The following is a 17,872-nucleotide window of genomic DNA, read 5'->3' as shown; positions in this document are numbered from 1 at the left end:
TCCTGTCATTCAGCGGTCGTCTCACGCCGGCCCTGCTGTTCCGCCGTCTGCCGACATCCCCTTTTTCCACCGCGCTTTCCTCTCATGTTGCGTCGCCCTGTTTCTGTTGGCCCGGCTTAGCACATAAAAATGCCTCCGACGCCTCACTGTCCTGGAGGGGTCAGAGTTCAGCTCAGCAGCTATGACACGATATGAAACACTCATCACGGCGGAGGAGTGGTCTTAGGAATGGTTTATATGTAACATAAAGAGGGAAGGATCTCGGCTCAGGTCATCCACTGGGCCAAAAATGTCATGAAGCATCAACTCGCTTTCCTACATCCACTTGACACCTGACTACAACTTGTATAGGTAAAAAGGTGAATTATTAAACAAAGGGATAGTGTACATAAGGCCAGTGACCAGCAGGGGAATATCTAGAAATACTCAGGTGCCAAAAAGTCTCTGTTCTAGGAATCACTCCAGGAATGATTTAGCATATAAATCAGTGTGAAAGGTGAAATGCAAGACCAGTTTTTAAGATGTTAAAAACTATGTAATAAGCATTTTAAAAATTGCAGAAACTCTGCAACAGACCAACAGCTATCACATTGTAGAGTTATCAGGCTGTAAGTATATTATAATCCACTCTAACTATTCATAAAAGTTCCAAAAGAAGAGGAAATTACACTATTAGCGTCAGACAAGGAGTAAAGCAAGAGCTTTAAATCCAAGTTCAATGAAAGCTAAGTTCAAATAACTGCATTAAAATACATAATTGAAATTTAATCAAGTAAATTAAAGTTGGATGACTAATTGTCTAATTGACTGAGTCAGTAAGTTGAGACCAATAATAAGTCATTAATATTCCTTCTATTTTTTGCCAAAAGAGGAGGAATCCTCCTGAGCGGCTGTTTCCAGTTAAACCCATCAGAGGCGATGCCAGTCTTCCAGCGGGAAGTTAAATGTTGAAAGGAGGTGAAGGGATGAACTGCAGTGAGGAGAGAGAAAGGTTATAATGGGAGGAAAATACAAGAGGCCCTGGGGGACGGTGATGATTAAACAAAAAGGAAATTGGTAATTAAAACAAAATAGGTGCAACCGTTCGGCAAATTCCAACTTGCGCAACATTTAAGGGCGCAGATGAAAAGAAAGACAAAGGGAAGAGGAAGGATAAAGATAAGGCAGGTAATAGTTAGTCCAGAGGTTTTTCCCCCCCCCCCTCCCTCTTCCCATATGTGCTCGCTGAAGACTGTAATTCAGAGGTTCCTGTGGGGTCGAGTGATTTGCCCCTGAACGTGGGTACTGCCTCGTACGTTGGTGAGTGCGCTGGCATCAGTGAGTGCACATGTTGGAGGAAGTCTGAAGCCCCGTTTCCCATGCGTGTAATCATCCCAGGATGAGGTGAAGGATGAAGCCAAACGGGACTTCCCGTACCAGAGGGTATTTTCCTCTCATACTGTGGTACGAGCACATGGCTGACCTGGGTCGCCTCAGTGTGTGTGTTTCGTGTATGTGTGAGTGTCGGAGGCAAAATGCAATATGAGTGTTATCATAAGAAAGAGGCAAATTTTCATCATCTATTCATTCTCTCTCGACAGTTTAGCTAAATACCGTCAGAGACTTTCACGCTGTAACGGCGGCGCGACAAATATTTTCAAAAAGAAGATAGCAATGAGGTGAAAATAACCAGAGGCTTATGCGTATGTTTGTGTTGTGGCGGAGAGAGAAACTGTTGCAATCTTTCTTTTTTTTACTCTCCTGAGACGTGTTATTATGTTTCCTTTGGTTTTAATTTCTGTACAGCACTTTGGTCAACTTTGTTTTAAAATGTGCTTTATAAATAAAATTGAATTGAAAAACAGGCAACAAAACGCCAACAAAACCCCCCCAAAAAACCAAAACCAGCGCACCGTTCAGCTGTTCAGTCATAAAGCAGGATTACAATACTGGCTCTTAAATAAAGGGCGGCAGGCAGTAACCGGGGCGGAAAATGTGGGAGCCATGTGTATGTATACATGTGTGACTGCGCGTGAGTGTGTGCGCGCGCCGTCGTGTATTGGGTGACGCCGCTGATGACAGAGTGGAGATAAAGGTCTCGAGCCGTTTAATCGTCTATTCATAGCTCAGCTGGCTGTTGCACCTCCCGCCGCTGAAAGTTGTCGGATCCCGGCGCCGCCTCACCGTAGCGTCGTAAACATCGGCCAAAAAACACGAAAATGGGCCGATTGAAGTTGTTGCTGCAGAAAAAGCCAAAGGGTGTGTGTGTGTGTGTGTGTGGGGGGGGGCTGGTTTTGGGAAATTATGATGTAGTCAAAACTGGTGAGGAGTCTGCAGATAACCGCCTCCACATTGGTACGGACTGAGAAAAAGGAGTAATGAAGGACAGCAACCAGTACGAAGACGCTGAGGAGTCGTAATAAAGTTTGCATGTGTGGACAGATTCTCTCACTGCACATCTCTGCGAACAGAGAAGCTGAAATCGCACAATGGGTTTTTTTTTTTTCTTTCCTTTTTTCAGAAATGGCCCATGCGGCCTGCACTCGCCTCACCGCTAGCGAGGAACCCTTAAGCCTTTGCAAAACAAATTCATTAACTTGGACGATAAAACGCAGCTGCGTCGGGGCGGTGGGAGCTGTTTGAAATCGGTGGCCTGGCATCGAGGGGGAATCTGTTCGAGGCGGCGCAGCGAGTGAATGCTCAAAGTGTCTCGAGGACGCATACAACAAAAGAAAATGTATGGACATAAGTGAAGGAGGAGAGAGGTTTGAGTTTGAACCTATGCTGGGGACAGAGAGCAGAGATGCTTTATGGAAGCGAGGGAGAGAGGGAGAGAGAGGTAGAGATAGAGAGAGAGAGAGAGCCTACACCAGATGTTCAAGATTAGGACCTCAATTTTAATTGGATCCTTTAAACAGGTTGTTTAAAGGAAGCACAAACTAAACTGTCAGTTGTTATGAACATAATTTTAGGGAAGAGATAAATTCAGATTCTGATCTAGTGGAAACTGACAATGAAAGCGGAGCTTCAATTTATAACCATGAGTCATGAGCTGTTAGTAGGGGGTGGAGAGGCATCTGTTTTACCTTGTAAAAGAAACAAGGCCGGTTCTCACCAATCGATACCTCTACCTGTTCCACACTCGTGATGCCCAACAGTGCCTCAATACGTGCAGCTGTGAGTGGTTGACGGCCGGCGGGGTGTCGGACGCCTTGGCTGGGGGGTTAGAGACGCTGCTGGCAGGGAACACCGAGGGGGAAGCGGAACATCTCTGAGGGCGCCAAGGAAGGAAATCTCACATTGCAGTGATTGAAAGGGCCACTAGAGGGCTCTCCAGCTTGCAGAATGAGCTCCCGCGGAGCCGAGCGCATTGAAACCGGACAATGTGAAAACCACACTGACCTCCGTTCAGCAGTCTGGGCCAAGCAGGCGGACTGATGCAGTTGGCGAAAGACTTACAGCACGAAGATAGATGGAGGAAAGGGTTTTCGAGGGGGGAGTACAAAAAAAAAAAAAAAAAAAAAAATCAAAGGCACTTTTGTAGAGGAACCTTCATGTTTTGCAGCTGCAGATTGGGGGGGGGGGGGGGGGAGACCTGTCCGGACTGTGCTCAGCGCTCCTGATGCTGTGTTATGCCACAGCTTGAAAACAGCATGAGCAAAGGACATGGTGCAATGCACCTGATGCTCATGTGGCACACATAAAGAAAAACCATTAGCAAAAAAACTGCAATCGAGAGCCGAATATTAATTAGGAACAGCAGTATTTTCCCAGCGGTGTACTGCTACATTACATCACCTCGAACTATGGGGCCGTTTCATTTCGCCTTAATCCAGTTAAGCGAGGCAGCAACAACACATGGTAGATAGTTAATTTCTGAGCAGGAACTTAACTCATCGCATGTGTACGGAGACAAGAGAACACGATGACTACCGAGGGCCTTTGAACGCAGCAGAGGCAGAGCCGGAGAGACGGCCGTGGCGCTCAATCAAAAGCTGTCAAGATGATCTTTTACACTCCGACTCGAACGTGAACATTTTGAAATTGCGGGGCAGAAATATTTGTTTGGCCAATAAATGACTTTCACATCCTGCTTGAACCTGGATGAACCCAGTGCCACCATTAGCTGCCCTCCTACACAAAACCAAGCCGTGAATCATTACAAATCAGGGGTGAGGGCTCTGAGATCACCAAGATCAAAACCAGATGCAAGGAGCCGACTCCCCGCCACTTATTGTAAAGGCTCGTAAATAAATAAATAAAAAGACGGCAGCCTGCGCACACACACACACACACACACACACACACACACACACACACACACACACACACACACACACACACACACACACACACACACACACACACACGGTGCTTGGCCTTGACCTTATCTGCTCTGCTCATCTCGCATAACAGACAGGCAGAACAACCTTCACCAAGTCCATTTCAGAGACGCATCCCATGCCGTTAATTTGCTTGCAAAACACATCATACGTTAAACAAAAAAAAAAAAGCAAAAAAAAAAAGCCAGGCTTCATCTGTTTACATTTGTCCGCTAAGCCGTCAAGTCCGACTGTAATGGGAACGGAGCAGACAGAGAGTGATCACTGTCTCGCCTTTTAAAAGTTTTTCAGGGAAAACCAAGCGCGTCACTTAACAGAAGCTTTTAGGCTTGGAGTCCTCTGATGTGGACCGCCTGTGCTTCAGTACACAAGTCGTCGTAGAAAGGACCCAGAGGGGAATAACAAGAGTCGAGCTTAACAACTTCATTTGGTCCCATTTCCCCTCTGCCTCTCACCCCCTTTTTTTCCTCCCCCCGTGGCTCCCATCCTCATCACAGTTGGTAAATATTTTTATATTGTGTTCCATTAGAGAGCTTTATTAAGCAGTCAGACTGGGCAAATGGCGCCTGGGAGCTCCCTGTCCTGTAAACAATAGAATGGGCCCTAAAAGCTGCAACTGTGCACGGCACAGTAAACTAAGGTCACATTCGAGGGCCGTGCGCTCTTGGCGGGTAAATATTTGAAAAACAGTTGGGTGCTGCTTGATGAGCGCGATGGGGCTAATGTATCACACAGCTCTATTAACATACAAAAGGCGAGCACGCAAATAGTCGACATCGAGAAGTTTGGGAAGGAGCAGTTTGAGAGATAAGGGGGCATTTGGTCTGTATACAGGAGTGGAAAAAAGTTTTTGGACACCCTTAAAATCCCAATTATTGTCAATAAATATACGCCAGAGAGCTGTGTTTGTGTTTTAAAAGGTTTGACAAATGGAAATTATCTTGTTGTTTACTGTTAAAAAGACAAAGTAAGAAAATGAAATTTCTTGTAGTTCTTGCACTCTGGATGCGTTTCAATGGACGTCATCTTGCCAAAACATCCAGTTCTGAGATGGACGGACCAGTGCTTGAGCAGCATGTGGGTAAACGTAGAACAAAAATGAACTGCACTTGGAGACTGTAGGTTGATTCTTAGCCCAGCACGGTACATCACAAAAGCATATGTGTCCAAAAACCTTTTCTTTTTTTTTGATTTATTTCAACCTCTGTATTTTTCCTTTGGGTTGTGTTATGTACCTCAGTCCTTTTCTCCGGAGCGTCCGAACCCAACATGTTGTCTTTGAGGAGCTGCTGAAGTAGCTGCACCTGGGCGACGCTGAGGTAGAAATCCAGACTGGTGGTCACGTTCACCTCCAGGGAGTGGCCACACACCACCACCTCCTGCACAGAGGAACAGGGGAAGTTGGTGAAGATAGCAGTGGGGGGGGACATGTCGGGATTGTTTGTTGACGCCGAGCCTTTGCACACAGTCGACTAACTGTGAAAGTGTGTTTTCGTGCTGCTGGGCTCGGCTGGACCTAATTCCCTCCTCCCTCGGCCCTCTCTGGGGTCCCACCCACAGCCAGGAGTTCAAACCTCAGCCTGGAGGCTACATCTAACAGGATATCACTCACTAGCACTCTGGGGTTGAACCGCACACACACACGGCCAGACCGACGGTAACTACACACAATGGTCCTCGGGCCAACATCAATCTATTCGGAGCCACAGTTTACAGTCATAATAATACAATTTCAGACGTACCAAGCGTAGTTACTATTGGGATAGTTGTAGAAAAATAAGTGTCTTCTGTACAAACAAAGCTGGAAGACGAGTTGCAGGAATGGCTACCAAACACATGGATGCGATCCATTTTAAACACATTTTACTTTATAGACACTAAATACATAAATAACATTTATAATTGTAGTTTCTTCAGGCTCTTTGTCAGCAAAGAGGGAATGATTTCAACATGGACAAAAGTCCTAGAGACTGACAATGCAAGTCCATTATACAGTTCAATGCAAATCAAGACGAAGATTGGATTAGAAAATAAAACGTAATTCCAAACAACTCCAGCTCATTCACAGTGTGAGAGTCATTTAAGCTCTCTTGAGGTGTTTTTTTTTTTTTTTTTTAGAATCAGAGCTTATGCACCAAAAGCTTTATGGAAACAGGTTTTCTATGATCCAAATACACGTTACATTGCCTCGTTAATTTGAAGCTAAATAGAAACATTTCAAGATTAAAACATTCATCGAAAGCAACTTCATGTTGTTTTCCAATACGACAAATTATCATCCCTTATTATTAAATTTTGCTTTTCCAATCGTTCCACATTTCTCTGGTGACTCATTACTGTCGGCTGGAAGGAAGTGGGCAAGGTCTTGTGTTTGCGCTGACCTAGTGAAACTGGGCAATTTGCCGTGGTTGTGGCTTTGACAGCAGCCTCTGCGTAAAAAGTCTCATCTTCTGCGGCGACCTCAAAGTGGAGGGAGCAGTGAGCTGCCACTGCAGCAGGAATGCAAGGGGTGTCACTGCGAAATGCTGTGTTCTTCTTGCGGCCGCTCATTCCAGGCAAATATCCCTTCACCCTTCTCCTTAACAGTTTTACACTGTAATGCTGCAGATGGCTCTCAAACACAGTGGATTGGCTGATATTGACGGTAGCCTGGATATTGGCAGTGGCAGCTACCTCAAGGACTAACGTTCAGGAGGAACTCTGTATAAAGTGCTATTTGTGTTGATACTGGCCCCGGGTCTCCATATCTGCAGGAGTTATACAAATTACATGGTGTGAGTGCGTGAGCGCGAGTGTGTGTGTGTCACAGAAAACTATGGATTAGCTGTGAGCCATTGTCAAGGGGCACATTAGTGTGGACGGACGAGGCATCAAAGAGGCAGGAAGTCTCCGCGTGCCGTGCCAGAAAACATCAGCTGTATAAGCAGAAAGGTTTGAACTCTGAGGGTCAAAAGCCTCCATTATATTGTGGGACTGACTGGCCAAAGGGATTCTTAATGAGTGAGTAACAGTATGTTAAGAATCAAAATATTAATACTCGTGACATCACGGGCGCTCAGCGTCTCTTTCCATATGGCTCAGTGGACTGAGGCAGTGAAGCAGTGTCAGGGCAAACAGAAATTAAAACAGCATGAAATACAGAAAGGGGGAAAAAAAAAATACAATTTCTCCCGCATGAAAAGTTGAAGTGAGCAGATGTTCCTGTGACAAAGCACAGGGTTCTGGCAGCAAGACTCTAACACAAACCTCAGGCTGCCCACAGTCAGGGGACACATTCTTGCTGAAGATGATGGCCGGGGCAGCAGTCACCCGAACTGAGAAGTCAGTCAGAATTGGCGTGAGGATGGCCCGTCGCTCCTGATGCCTCCTAATGCTGAAGAAGACAGTAGAAGACGCATGACAGTTCATTCTGTTGGAGAATGGCAGCGCATACACAGCAACGTATACTGCACAGTGTGACGTCCAACAGCATAAATAGCTTTGTTAGCTTTAGCTCTGGACCGACGCCATAGTGGCTGCGAATAAGGCACCAATAACAAAAGCACTTATTTGTATTGGAGATTCCTTTATCTATCTATCTGGAGAAACCTGAGAAACTACAGAATGTTTTTTTTCCCAGGAAAAAACACTTTGACCAATAAAACATTTATTTTAAACTTGTGTGTCACAGCAATTTTGACGTGAGTTAGATCAAAACAGGAATACAGTGTTTCTAGACGAGTAGCAATTAACCAGAACCTTCATTTAGAAAGACACAGCAAATTTGGATAGTATAAGTATAAGTAAGCTGTGGACAAAAAAGGTTATCTGCTTACCACTGACAACAGAAAAAAACTTTTAAAAAAAGTCACAAATGATCTGGTAGGACCAAAAGCTGAACCGTGACTAAACGACACAGATAATTAAATTGCAGGCGAGATCCGCCAGACCAGTCACTCCTAGTCTAAGATATTCAAGCTGGAAGCTAGAACACAGTTCCAGAGACAGAGTGAGACGTTTTTCGACAAGACTCCATTGGGAACAGGCCTTTACTGTATACAGAGGATCAAATAGAGACCTTCTCACATCAGCTCTCTTCGCCTCACTAATGTCCATTCCCGCAATCAAGTCATATTTGTGGGAACATTTGTTAGCGGTAAGACAAATATACCAGTGGGCTTCATAAGGTGGTGTTAATTGCCACATCTGCTTCCATTAAAACATATAAGAGGCGCAGCTTACAATATTTACAGTTGGCCAGGATTACACAAACGGCCCGTTTCTTGGTGGCCCGCAGAACCGCGTTGAAACCGAGAGCAATATCAGATTCTCTTCCGATACGCAAAAGTACATTACCGCTGCCCTGAAGGGATTACACTCCCAACATATTTCTCGGGAGTACAGGGTTTGAGGAGGCATAAATTGGAGGTGAAATGATCTGTGGGGCCAATTGGCGTTGGCTAATCTCTCTTCAGACGAGGGCTTGAAACAAGCAGTGTCCCGTTGCAGGGGACAGGTGCTATCATTCACCAGCAGGGCTCCGAGGCACGGGGCTCACTTTACTGCCAACACACAGGCTCCTTCTGAACCACGGAGCCTGAGAAATGCGCGCGCGCTTTTGCGTGTGAGGGAAAGAATGACTTTGTTTTCACACAAAGCCACACGGTACGAGCAGCGGGCGAACGGACGTGCACGGCCCGCGCCGGGCAGCTGACAGGAGGAGAGCAGGCAGGCAGCGGCGGCGGGGGGGAGAGTTCACGGGCTCTTTCCTAGCGGGCGACTGCATGCTGCCTTGTGGACAGATTCTGTCAGTGGATCCCACAGGGCTGGAATTTCCTCGTAAAGGAAAAGAAAAGAGAAAAAAAAAAAACCTCAGGAAGCTGACCGAGGCCAACGCTGATCCGCAACTACTGGAATTGAACCCCAAAACGGTGACAGTGAACACACCACGAGGGCCAAAGACAGAGGGGAGAGTGTGGGGTACTGATGTAGACAACGGAGGGAACGGTGTGAGTGCTGTGCTTTTATTTTTTCTCCAAATCACGTGACAACCGACATTGGCTTGACTTGCCTATCTCGCTGTGCAACCCAGCAGCTTCTCGACTGGTGGGTTGGGGCCCGAATTAGACAGAAAATGTTGAGCATTTGTTTTGCAGGACACCATTCAATTCAATAATTTCAATAATTTATTTACTCAACATCATAGAACGTGGACTAGAGTTTTTATTTTTGCGGAATAAATTTGGGTCACGACTTCATGATAAGGTGTTGGTCCCGAGTCTCCACCAGTTGAGAACCACTGTTCTAAATCACATGTTCAGTCATGACTTGTATGTGGTGGTGAAGGAAGCACACAGCTGTAGCATGTTGCTCAACAATCCACAGCGATGGTCCTGCCACACCAGGATGAGGTGAAAATGGAGACTCTCACAGCCTCTACTAATGGTAAAAGCATAAATGAGGGCAACATTTCAACCTAAACTGTGACCCTTTGTCAGAAAGCAGCCTTTGCTACGGTGCAGCCCTCGATGCCAACTGGTTAAGTGTGAAAGTGACTGCTAAGCTACACATTAGGTCATCCAACCGTCGTGCTCTAAACTGAAATCCAGACACGCAGCAATAATACGGCTGGAGAAAGTTGAGCCCGCTCAAATGGCGTTCAGCATCTTCCGCGGCCCAAAGTGTGAGCCCAGAATCTCAGCTCGTTGCCCCGTTACACAGCCTGGCCTCACCATTTGACTCAACAGCCCCAGTGTTCATTGACCTAGAGATGCATTGAGATTTAACATGAGAAATGTCAGCGGTACGAGTCTCAGTAGGCATTTGGTCATCGTCAGTAGCTCATCAGACTCGGTAATAGAGTGTGCGGCAATTTGCTACGTCAAAGTTTGCTCAATTAAAAAAGCTGTTTTGCAGAAGCCTGGTGGTCCCGTTAGTTTGGTGATATTTTCAGAAGAATGGGAAGACTAGTGGCGATGGCGAGAGGTTGTTGTTAACAATACCTGCTGCTGACCAGGTTAGCCGCAGCAACTGACTCTCAGTCAAAGTCAATGACGATGGTATGGATGGAAAAGATCAGGCCTCCTTCAAGAATCAAGTGAGATTTAAACAGCTCCTTTTAAGGCGACGCAGACGGAATACTGTACTTAAAAAGTAATGAGTGTCATATGTTTTCATCTTAACTGGCAGCCTTCACAACACTGTATAGAAAAGAGGGGGAAAAAACAACCAAAAAGTACTTTATACAGGCTTTTTTAAGTGTGCTTCACCAGCCACACTGTTCTGATGACCAGAGAGAGCTCAATCTCAATCAGGCTCCTGTTGACACTGCCTTGCGTTATTCCACGACAGCTTATTCATACTTGACAGGGAACAAATCTCCACTCCTTGCCCGTGAATATGTGATTTTTGGGTCGGCTCCCTTTCAAAAAAAAACAGCGAAAAAAATGGATGCGGGGCCAAATGGGCTGTTACACTTGTGCTGGTTTTAGCTTCACAGTCAATAAAAAAATGAAAAGGGTTTATAATTATGACTGCACATGGAGCGGCTCCATGATGGGAGCTAACTCAATAACTTTATGGTCCTCCCACATCAAGACAGATGAGATGAATTTTTTGGTACTTTCTCAGTATTCACAAAAGCCCAGCACCTGAAACCAGGAGACGGTTTCAACTGGCTGGGATGCAAAGTGTCTCTACTGTAGTCAGCTGTAGAGGAATCAGCCACACGCTGCAAGATGCTTTTTTTTTTATGTGCGTGTTTCTGGCATTTCAGGTAGAAATACACAATGCCCTGTTTCTTCAAGCCACAAACGCATTGAGCACCCTTTCCAAAATATAGTTGTATGCGCAGTTTGTGATATGTGATATCACTGAATATGAAATATTCTAAGGCTGAAAATAAATTATATACAAGATGGTACAAACATGCAACTGCAAGAGGAGGACAATCAAAATATCTGCAACGATTAATACCTACGTTTCCATCAAGTCAATTTAATGTGTGGTTTGGAAGAGATGAAAAACGACAGAGAAAGAACCAGTGTTTAAACTGGTGCACCAGTAACATATGAGAAATAATATAACAAATGTCCCTGAAATAAGAGAAACAGCGAACTAATCTGTTTACTGTCATGGAGATTTAATAAGTACTGTATAGTTTTACTACCATTTATCCGCAATATGCAGCTTAATCTAAATCTATAGGTATCTGTGTGTCTGTGTGTGTGTGTGTGTGTCCTTGAGGACAAGGTCACACTTTTCACAACGGTTCATGTGGAAACTTACGTGCTGGCCATGTTCCACTCGAGCGCTGGGTTCTGGGAGCTCCTCTCGCTATCGGCTGACACTCCTCCTTTGACTCCCTCCTTCTCTGGCTTGAGCTGCTCCCACTGAGTCGTGCCAATGTTGATGGACTGGAGGTCGAGCTGGTACTGACGGTCCTCCACCTCGGAGCCGGGGTCGCGCAGGATGCCCAGGTTCGAAGCACGTCTAGGGGGAGATCCAGGAGACTGGGTTGGTTGGTTGAACTATTTTCCACATCATTCATATTTTTTTTTAAATTTTAAAGAGCATATTAGTCAATAGTATCTGTGTGTATTAACAAGATGAAACAAAGGTAAGAAACAAGGCAAAAGAAAACAGGTTGCAGCACCTTGCAGTGCACGTTTCAACTGACTTAGACAAATGCAAAAAAATAAAAAAATACAATATTTTATTGCAAGAGTCATAAGAATTGATACGGTATAAGTCAGTGCAATGCTTATTCATACAAGACGCCAGGGGTTGACTAGGATGTTTTGCTATACTTAACCAGTAAAGAACTTCTGGCAGTAGCTCCGACCACTGCTCACTTCTTTGCTTCCCTTGGCCTGCTCAGCGGTCTCAAGGCACAAGTGTGTTATGGAATGATTAATGTTGGGCTTAAATACTCTGGTGCCCCTAAAATAAATAACCCCAGGCCTCAGGTGAAATCATTTGCCTCTTATAAATGTTCTGATTTATGCCAGCTTATCATTGGCAGTAAACATTGCTTAAGCCCTCTAGCTGAACGGCACAATCATTTGAGGACCGGGGTTCTTACTGCCTTCCCTCCTATTTTTATCCTTAGAAACACAAGAGCTTCTGCAGTATATGCAAACAGTAACATTGGTAGAGGAGATGTGGAGATATGTCAGGGGGGCCGGCCAGAGCTGCCTCGGTAGTTGAACGGCTGCGGCGAAGTGAGCAAACATTGTCCCATCAGCGCCAAGAACAGATGATGTCATCGCAAATGCCTTTTCGAGACAAGAGCCCAACAAATGTTGCAGCAAAAAGGAACAATTAGAATTCGACATGTGCACATGACATCAGTGCCGTTGCTTCGTCGCGCGGCGTTTATTTATGCCGGTGAATTCAAATGAGAGCTTAAACGATATAAATAAAGGTTTAAAATGACTACAGCTGCAGTGGCGGTGCGAGTAGCCTTGTGCATTTCAGTAATGTCAGCGGCAGTTTTCAGATAGTGTTTCCTCCCTTAACCGCAGTGGAAAGGCCTCGACCAGAGAATGATGTTATGACAATAAGCACCAAATACAAAAACAACGGCGATGGGAGATCAGAGGTGTATAACTGGATTACACTGGATTTGTTGACGTACAAACAAGTGAAACTGATCCTCAATCAACATTTGGAACCACATTTATCAACAGAGTATAATGTAAATCAAACCAATAGCTCTGTCAGATATGGGTGGGATGTGTCAGTCTATATTCATTAGTGATCTCGCGAGGACCCTGACCCCCACGCACATATGGAGAGGGGCCGACACACACACACACACACACACACACACACACACACACACACACACACACACACACACACACACAGCTAACTCCAAAATGCATTTTGCACATGAAACAAACCACAGTTACATCATGACTTCTAAAATTGTCTTTCAACTTCAGCTCATTTAGGGGACCCTCTTACTCACAATCAACATTACATAGGAGTAGCCAGCCACGTCTAGGCATTGCTCAGCTGCAGGGTCATCTTCAATAACATAAATAAATATGATAAACATTTGTCTTGGTCAGCCAGCCATTGGAAACCGGCGTGATTTAATATCAAAAGACATATTTTAGCCAATCGCAGGAAACAAGAGAGCTTCATTTCTGACAAATGAGTAGGGGAGGAATTTTGGAAGTTCCCCTTGGGGTGCAATAATAATTGAAGCCAGATTTTCCTGTTATACATGTGGGGGGAAAACACTGGCGGTTTGACATATTTGATTGGTCCCGTGAAGACCACACTGCTTGGCCAAGAGGAATAAGAGAATGCCTTGGGAAAGTGCAGCCCTCCCTCTGCCCACCATACACGAGGAGAACCAACTAAAAACATACAGACTGAGGCAGGTGGAACACACCCCTGTGTTGGGTCTCGCATGCCATTATCAGACATCTGCCCGCCACGGAGAAAGTACCACAGCGCGAAATGAAAATAACAAGTCATAAATGACACGCTTTCACAGATGAGAAAGGCAGTGAAGAAAGGAAGGAAGAGAAGGGGGGAGAGAGAGAGTGAGAGAGAGAGCGAGAGAGAGAGTTGGAGAGGAATTTTTCTCAAACACAAGCACTTAGATTTGCCCTTGTTCCCGGGCCAACTTTATTTTAATTGCAGGAAAAGACCACAGAAACATTATTTTTTACGACAAAATTCTGCTATTTATAAAAGCAGATCAAACACGCTGGAGCAAGAACGCTCTGTTTCATGGCGTTCATGGCTATTATTTTAAAAAACATTTCTCCCTTCTCTGACACGGTTTAAACCCAATTTAAGTCCTAAAAGCCACTGGGCAGATTTTTGCATCAGAGCTGAAAAATGAGGGCTCCCGGCCAACATTGTAATGGCTTGCAGTCAAAACTTTAACCCAAATCGAGCCCTCCGGTGGAAAACAGCGGGCAAAATAACCCAGACATGGCAGCGTCATGTATCGCAAGTGCAGGACTTGGAAGGGGAGACAGGAGAGAATCTCGTGGTGCTTCATCACTGATAAAAAAATGACATCCAAATTCTCCATGGCAGAAGTATGCAGGCGCCCTTTCAGACGGACAATTAATTTGAAGTTATGTTGGTCTGTTTAACGCCCGACGCGCAGGGCATCAATCACGGGACGTCCCGCTGTAAGGGGCCGACCACGGAGCGCCTCGCACGCAGCGAATGCGACGAGCGTGTAATAAAGTGGTAATCGGATTCAAGCGAGAAAACTTGAAACCTTGGGACATAAACTTGACAACAAAGTTAACATGCCAACCTGCACACACACACACGCACAGCAGTCAAAGCCCACGTCTGCCGTGATAAACTGCAAATGAGCTGATGCAGAATCGGGTTGCAGCGGCATGCCAGGCAGGCACCGGGGCTGCAGCCACCATCCAGGATTAAAGACTGTTGAGCCTCTGACTTGGTTGCAATGGGGCGGGGGGGAGGCGGTATCGAGGAAGAAAAAAATAGGTTGGTATCAACAGAAGCTCCATATGTGAAAGGCTTCGATGAGAAGGAGAGCGAGGGGTCTGATTACCTAGCCAGGCTGTGAACTGTGGTTCAAGGTTGTAAAACAAACCGCAGTGGGGTCTGGATGGTGGGAGTGCAGGGTCAATGGGCTGAGTTACCGCGCCTTTAGCCCAGGGGGTCCTGTGTGGCAGGGTGTATCCCCGGCCCTTTGCTCTGCCCCCCCGAAGCCCCTTCGCTACACCTAGACTGGGGGTTAGGGTGTGTGTGTGTGGAGGGGGGTGGGGGGGGGGCAGGAAGCAGCGGGTCAAAGCGCCCTCAGCTTCTGGATCTTGTCACACTAAAAGCCGCAACCTAAACCCGCAACCCCAGACCTGTTTTGCACTCCATTTCCCTGACAATCACATACGATACACGTCGGCTCACACGTTCAGCGGTGGGGGTGAGGGGTGGTATATGTAAATGCAGACGTGTTGAGGAGAGACGGGGGTGAGGGGAGACACTGGCCCGGCTCTATGGGTAGCGCGCACGTACTGAGTAGAAGTTTCACTGACGTCTTCTGCTTCGTTCAGACGAGTCAGGTTGATTTAGGACAGTGCACAGACGTGCAACATTTCACAAAGACTCTGTGGCCTTTGTTTTGAACGGGTGATAAGTGCTACTGTATAAAGCACGGATGGAACACCAGCGCTGCATGTCGTTTAATTGAGCAGCAAGGAGTTTCCATGCCTATTGAAATGCAGAGGTGCGACGTAATGAAGTACAAATACTTCGATATAGAACTTTAGTAGATTTTTCATATGTTTATTTACTTTATTTATTAAATAAATAAATGTATTAAAAGTGTAAACTTCCAATAATGGCAGACTGGTTATAACTATCACTGATCAGTTTGGTTTGGGCCTATACTAATATAGACTATAGCACCGAAAGTAGCAAAGCTGTTAATATTGATCCTGATGCTCCTGCAAGACCTCTGGTCAGTTCAGTGCAGATTAATCGATCACAATTTTTTTTTTAATTTTTGCAAAATTATCAACAATTGTACTGTTTCATTAATGACAAAAACATTTTTTACTGAAGTACATTTCAGAACCTGTACTTTCTCACTTTTACTTAAGTAAAGGAGTTGAGTCAGTACTTTTTTTTTCTTTCTGACACAACTATCAGTACTTTTACTCAAGCACAGAATGTGTACCCTTTTACCACCTCGACTGAAATGTGAAAACAGCATCAAAGGGTGAGCGCATCCCTCGCCCTGTGAGACCAACATAAATAGCGTCAGTCAATACGCATAAATTCGGCAGATTAAGTTTTCAGATGAGGTTTCCGTCGCTCTTTGCTGTGGCCGTGAGCGCTATCGAGCGAGCACCATCAGAACGCGCAGGCTCTTCCGTGGCATTCCTGTCTTTGAGGAGCCACAGCTGCGCACAGTGGCTTCGCAATCTGCCCAACTCCCAGTGGCTGAGAGTGGAATCCCACTGGGCCTGTTTGTCCGCCGAGGGGGAATTCATACGCAATATGATTCATTCAACTTGCAATTACTTAGTAAGTTAAGCGCCCCTGCCTACAGTGGTCGGCTCTGATCTGCCAGAAATTCGGCAAGTTCTAAACTGTGGATTTATGACCCTAGTCAAATCCAATTGCTGTTAATTTGCATCTACCAATTATAGTAATTTTGGCTCTGAATTAGGATTCTGACCTCGGAGCGAGAGGTGGAAAATGATGTCGTGGAACATGGCAAGTCAGCAGAATCAAAGACCCAGTCACTTACAGGGTTTTTACACTGCTGCTACTAAAATAATGTTGGATCACTGGAGCCGTGTCAACTGGAGTCCAACGGTCACAAAAACAACAGAAAATATCCAAGACAACAAAGCTGCAGTCGTGTTTCAAATTTGCCATAATTGACAATAACAGAGTTCTGAGTTTTGGCCAAGCACAACCATTTCAACCTGTAGCTGTTTTTTTTCCCCTTACAGACACAAAACACATTCAACGTAACTTGTCACTTTGCTGTGCTCTTTCTGTGCATATTGTGCACTACAAAATCTCAAGACTAGAACTCAGTAATGCATTCTTATTTCATCCTAAACGGCATTACTCATCTCCACTGCTGCTCCCAACAGAAGCCTGGTAACCATTAGTCTGATTCCACTTTAAAAACACCCATACTTGACCAATTATATAATCTTTACAAAAGATCCAAGGAGGAAACTATTACTTTTGTATACAATACCAATAGGACTTCACCTCATACCATCCCCATGACAATACTGGAAGAAAACAAGGAGATGAAAGAAGAAGGACGGTAAGTCGCAGCGCAATGATACACACCACAGGTTGATTCTTATGCATGTGCTCCATATCAGACAGTTGGTGGCAGATAGTACTAGTATTAGTAGAAGTGCTTCTCTGCATACATATATTACGCGTTTATCACATTTGCATGTGAAAATGCCAGTCTGAGAGATTTCAATAGTGAAATAAGGACTTTACACAATCTTTGGAATTCACAAAACAACTGATCTGTTAGCGGCACACCACATTTGCACAGCGCATACCCTCTTGTTGAATAGCCCAGGACACACATGCAAATGTACTGCCGTTCATTAAACGGACACAGACGCGGCAGCAGCAGATCCGTGCGCTAAAAAAGAATGCGGAATGAGTAAAAAAGCGGCAGCTAAAAATGACTGGTTTGTGTGGCTGTGTGTCCATCCTAAATCTTCCACTGAAATACACTTGCTTGAAGTTGCTGCTGAGAATAATTGTGTGCATGTGTCAGGGCAGGACAAAACTATAATTTTTTTTTCCACCAAAATGAAGTGGGCCGGTGCATGTGAAATCACTTCCTATGTTCACAGAAACAGATTGGACTTGCTTCCTTTTCAGCTCCGAAAAAGGACGTAATGCTGCTTTTATAAAACATGTCAGGCAGAGTTTGAGCAGCAGGTCCTCGGTGCAGAGGTGTGAAGTGAATGCCTTCCTGACTAGCTCAGACTTCAGATTGAAACCAGATTTGTGTCCTCACTGGGCAAATGTCACAGTGATGTAATCCTGCCACCATTCCAGTTTAA

General features: G+C 45.2%; 1 protein-coding gene across 8 annotated transcripts in view; it reads right to left on the bottom strand.

Annotated features, from left to right (window-relative positions):
* Positions 1-17,872, bottom strand: part of vps13b (vacuolar protein sorting 13 homolog B) — a 260,425-nt gene that overhangs the window by 91,556 nt on the left and 150,997 nt on the right. For all 8 annotated transcript variants that reach the window (XM_076040760.1, XM_076040763.1, XM_076040755.1 and 5 more), the window contains exons 32-34: positions 11,589-11,792; positions 7,569-7,695; positions 5,558-5,701 (exon numbers count right to left, since the gene is read on the bottom strand). In XM_076040760.1, the coding sequence (XP_075896875.1) occupies positions 5,558-5,701; positions 7,569-7,695; positions 11,589-11,792 (475 nt within the window). The remainder of the gene's footprint in view (positions 1-5,557; positions 5,702-7,568; positions 7,696-11,588; positions 11,793-17,872) is intronic.

The sequence above is a fragment of the Nelusetta ayraudi genome, unplaced genomic scaffold (genome assembly GCF_046127955.1).
Source record: "Nelusetta ayraudi isolate G7.1 ecotype Tasmania unplaced genomic scaffold, CSIRO-AGI_Nayr_v1 ptg000063l, whole genome shotgun sequence".
NCBI lineage: Eukaryota > Metazoa > Chordata > Actinopteri > Tetraodontiformes > Monacanthidae > Nelusetta > Nelusetta ayraudi.
This window is presented reverse-complemented; position numbering and strand designations above follow the sequence as displayed.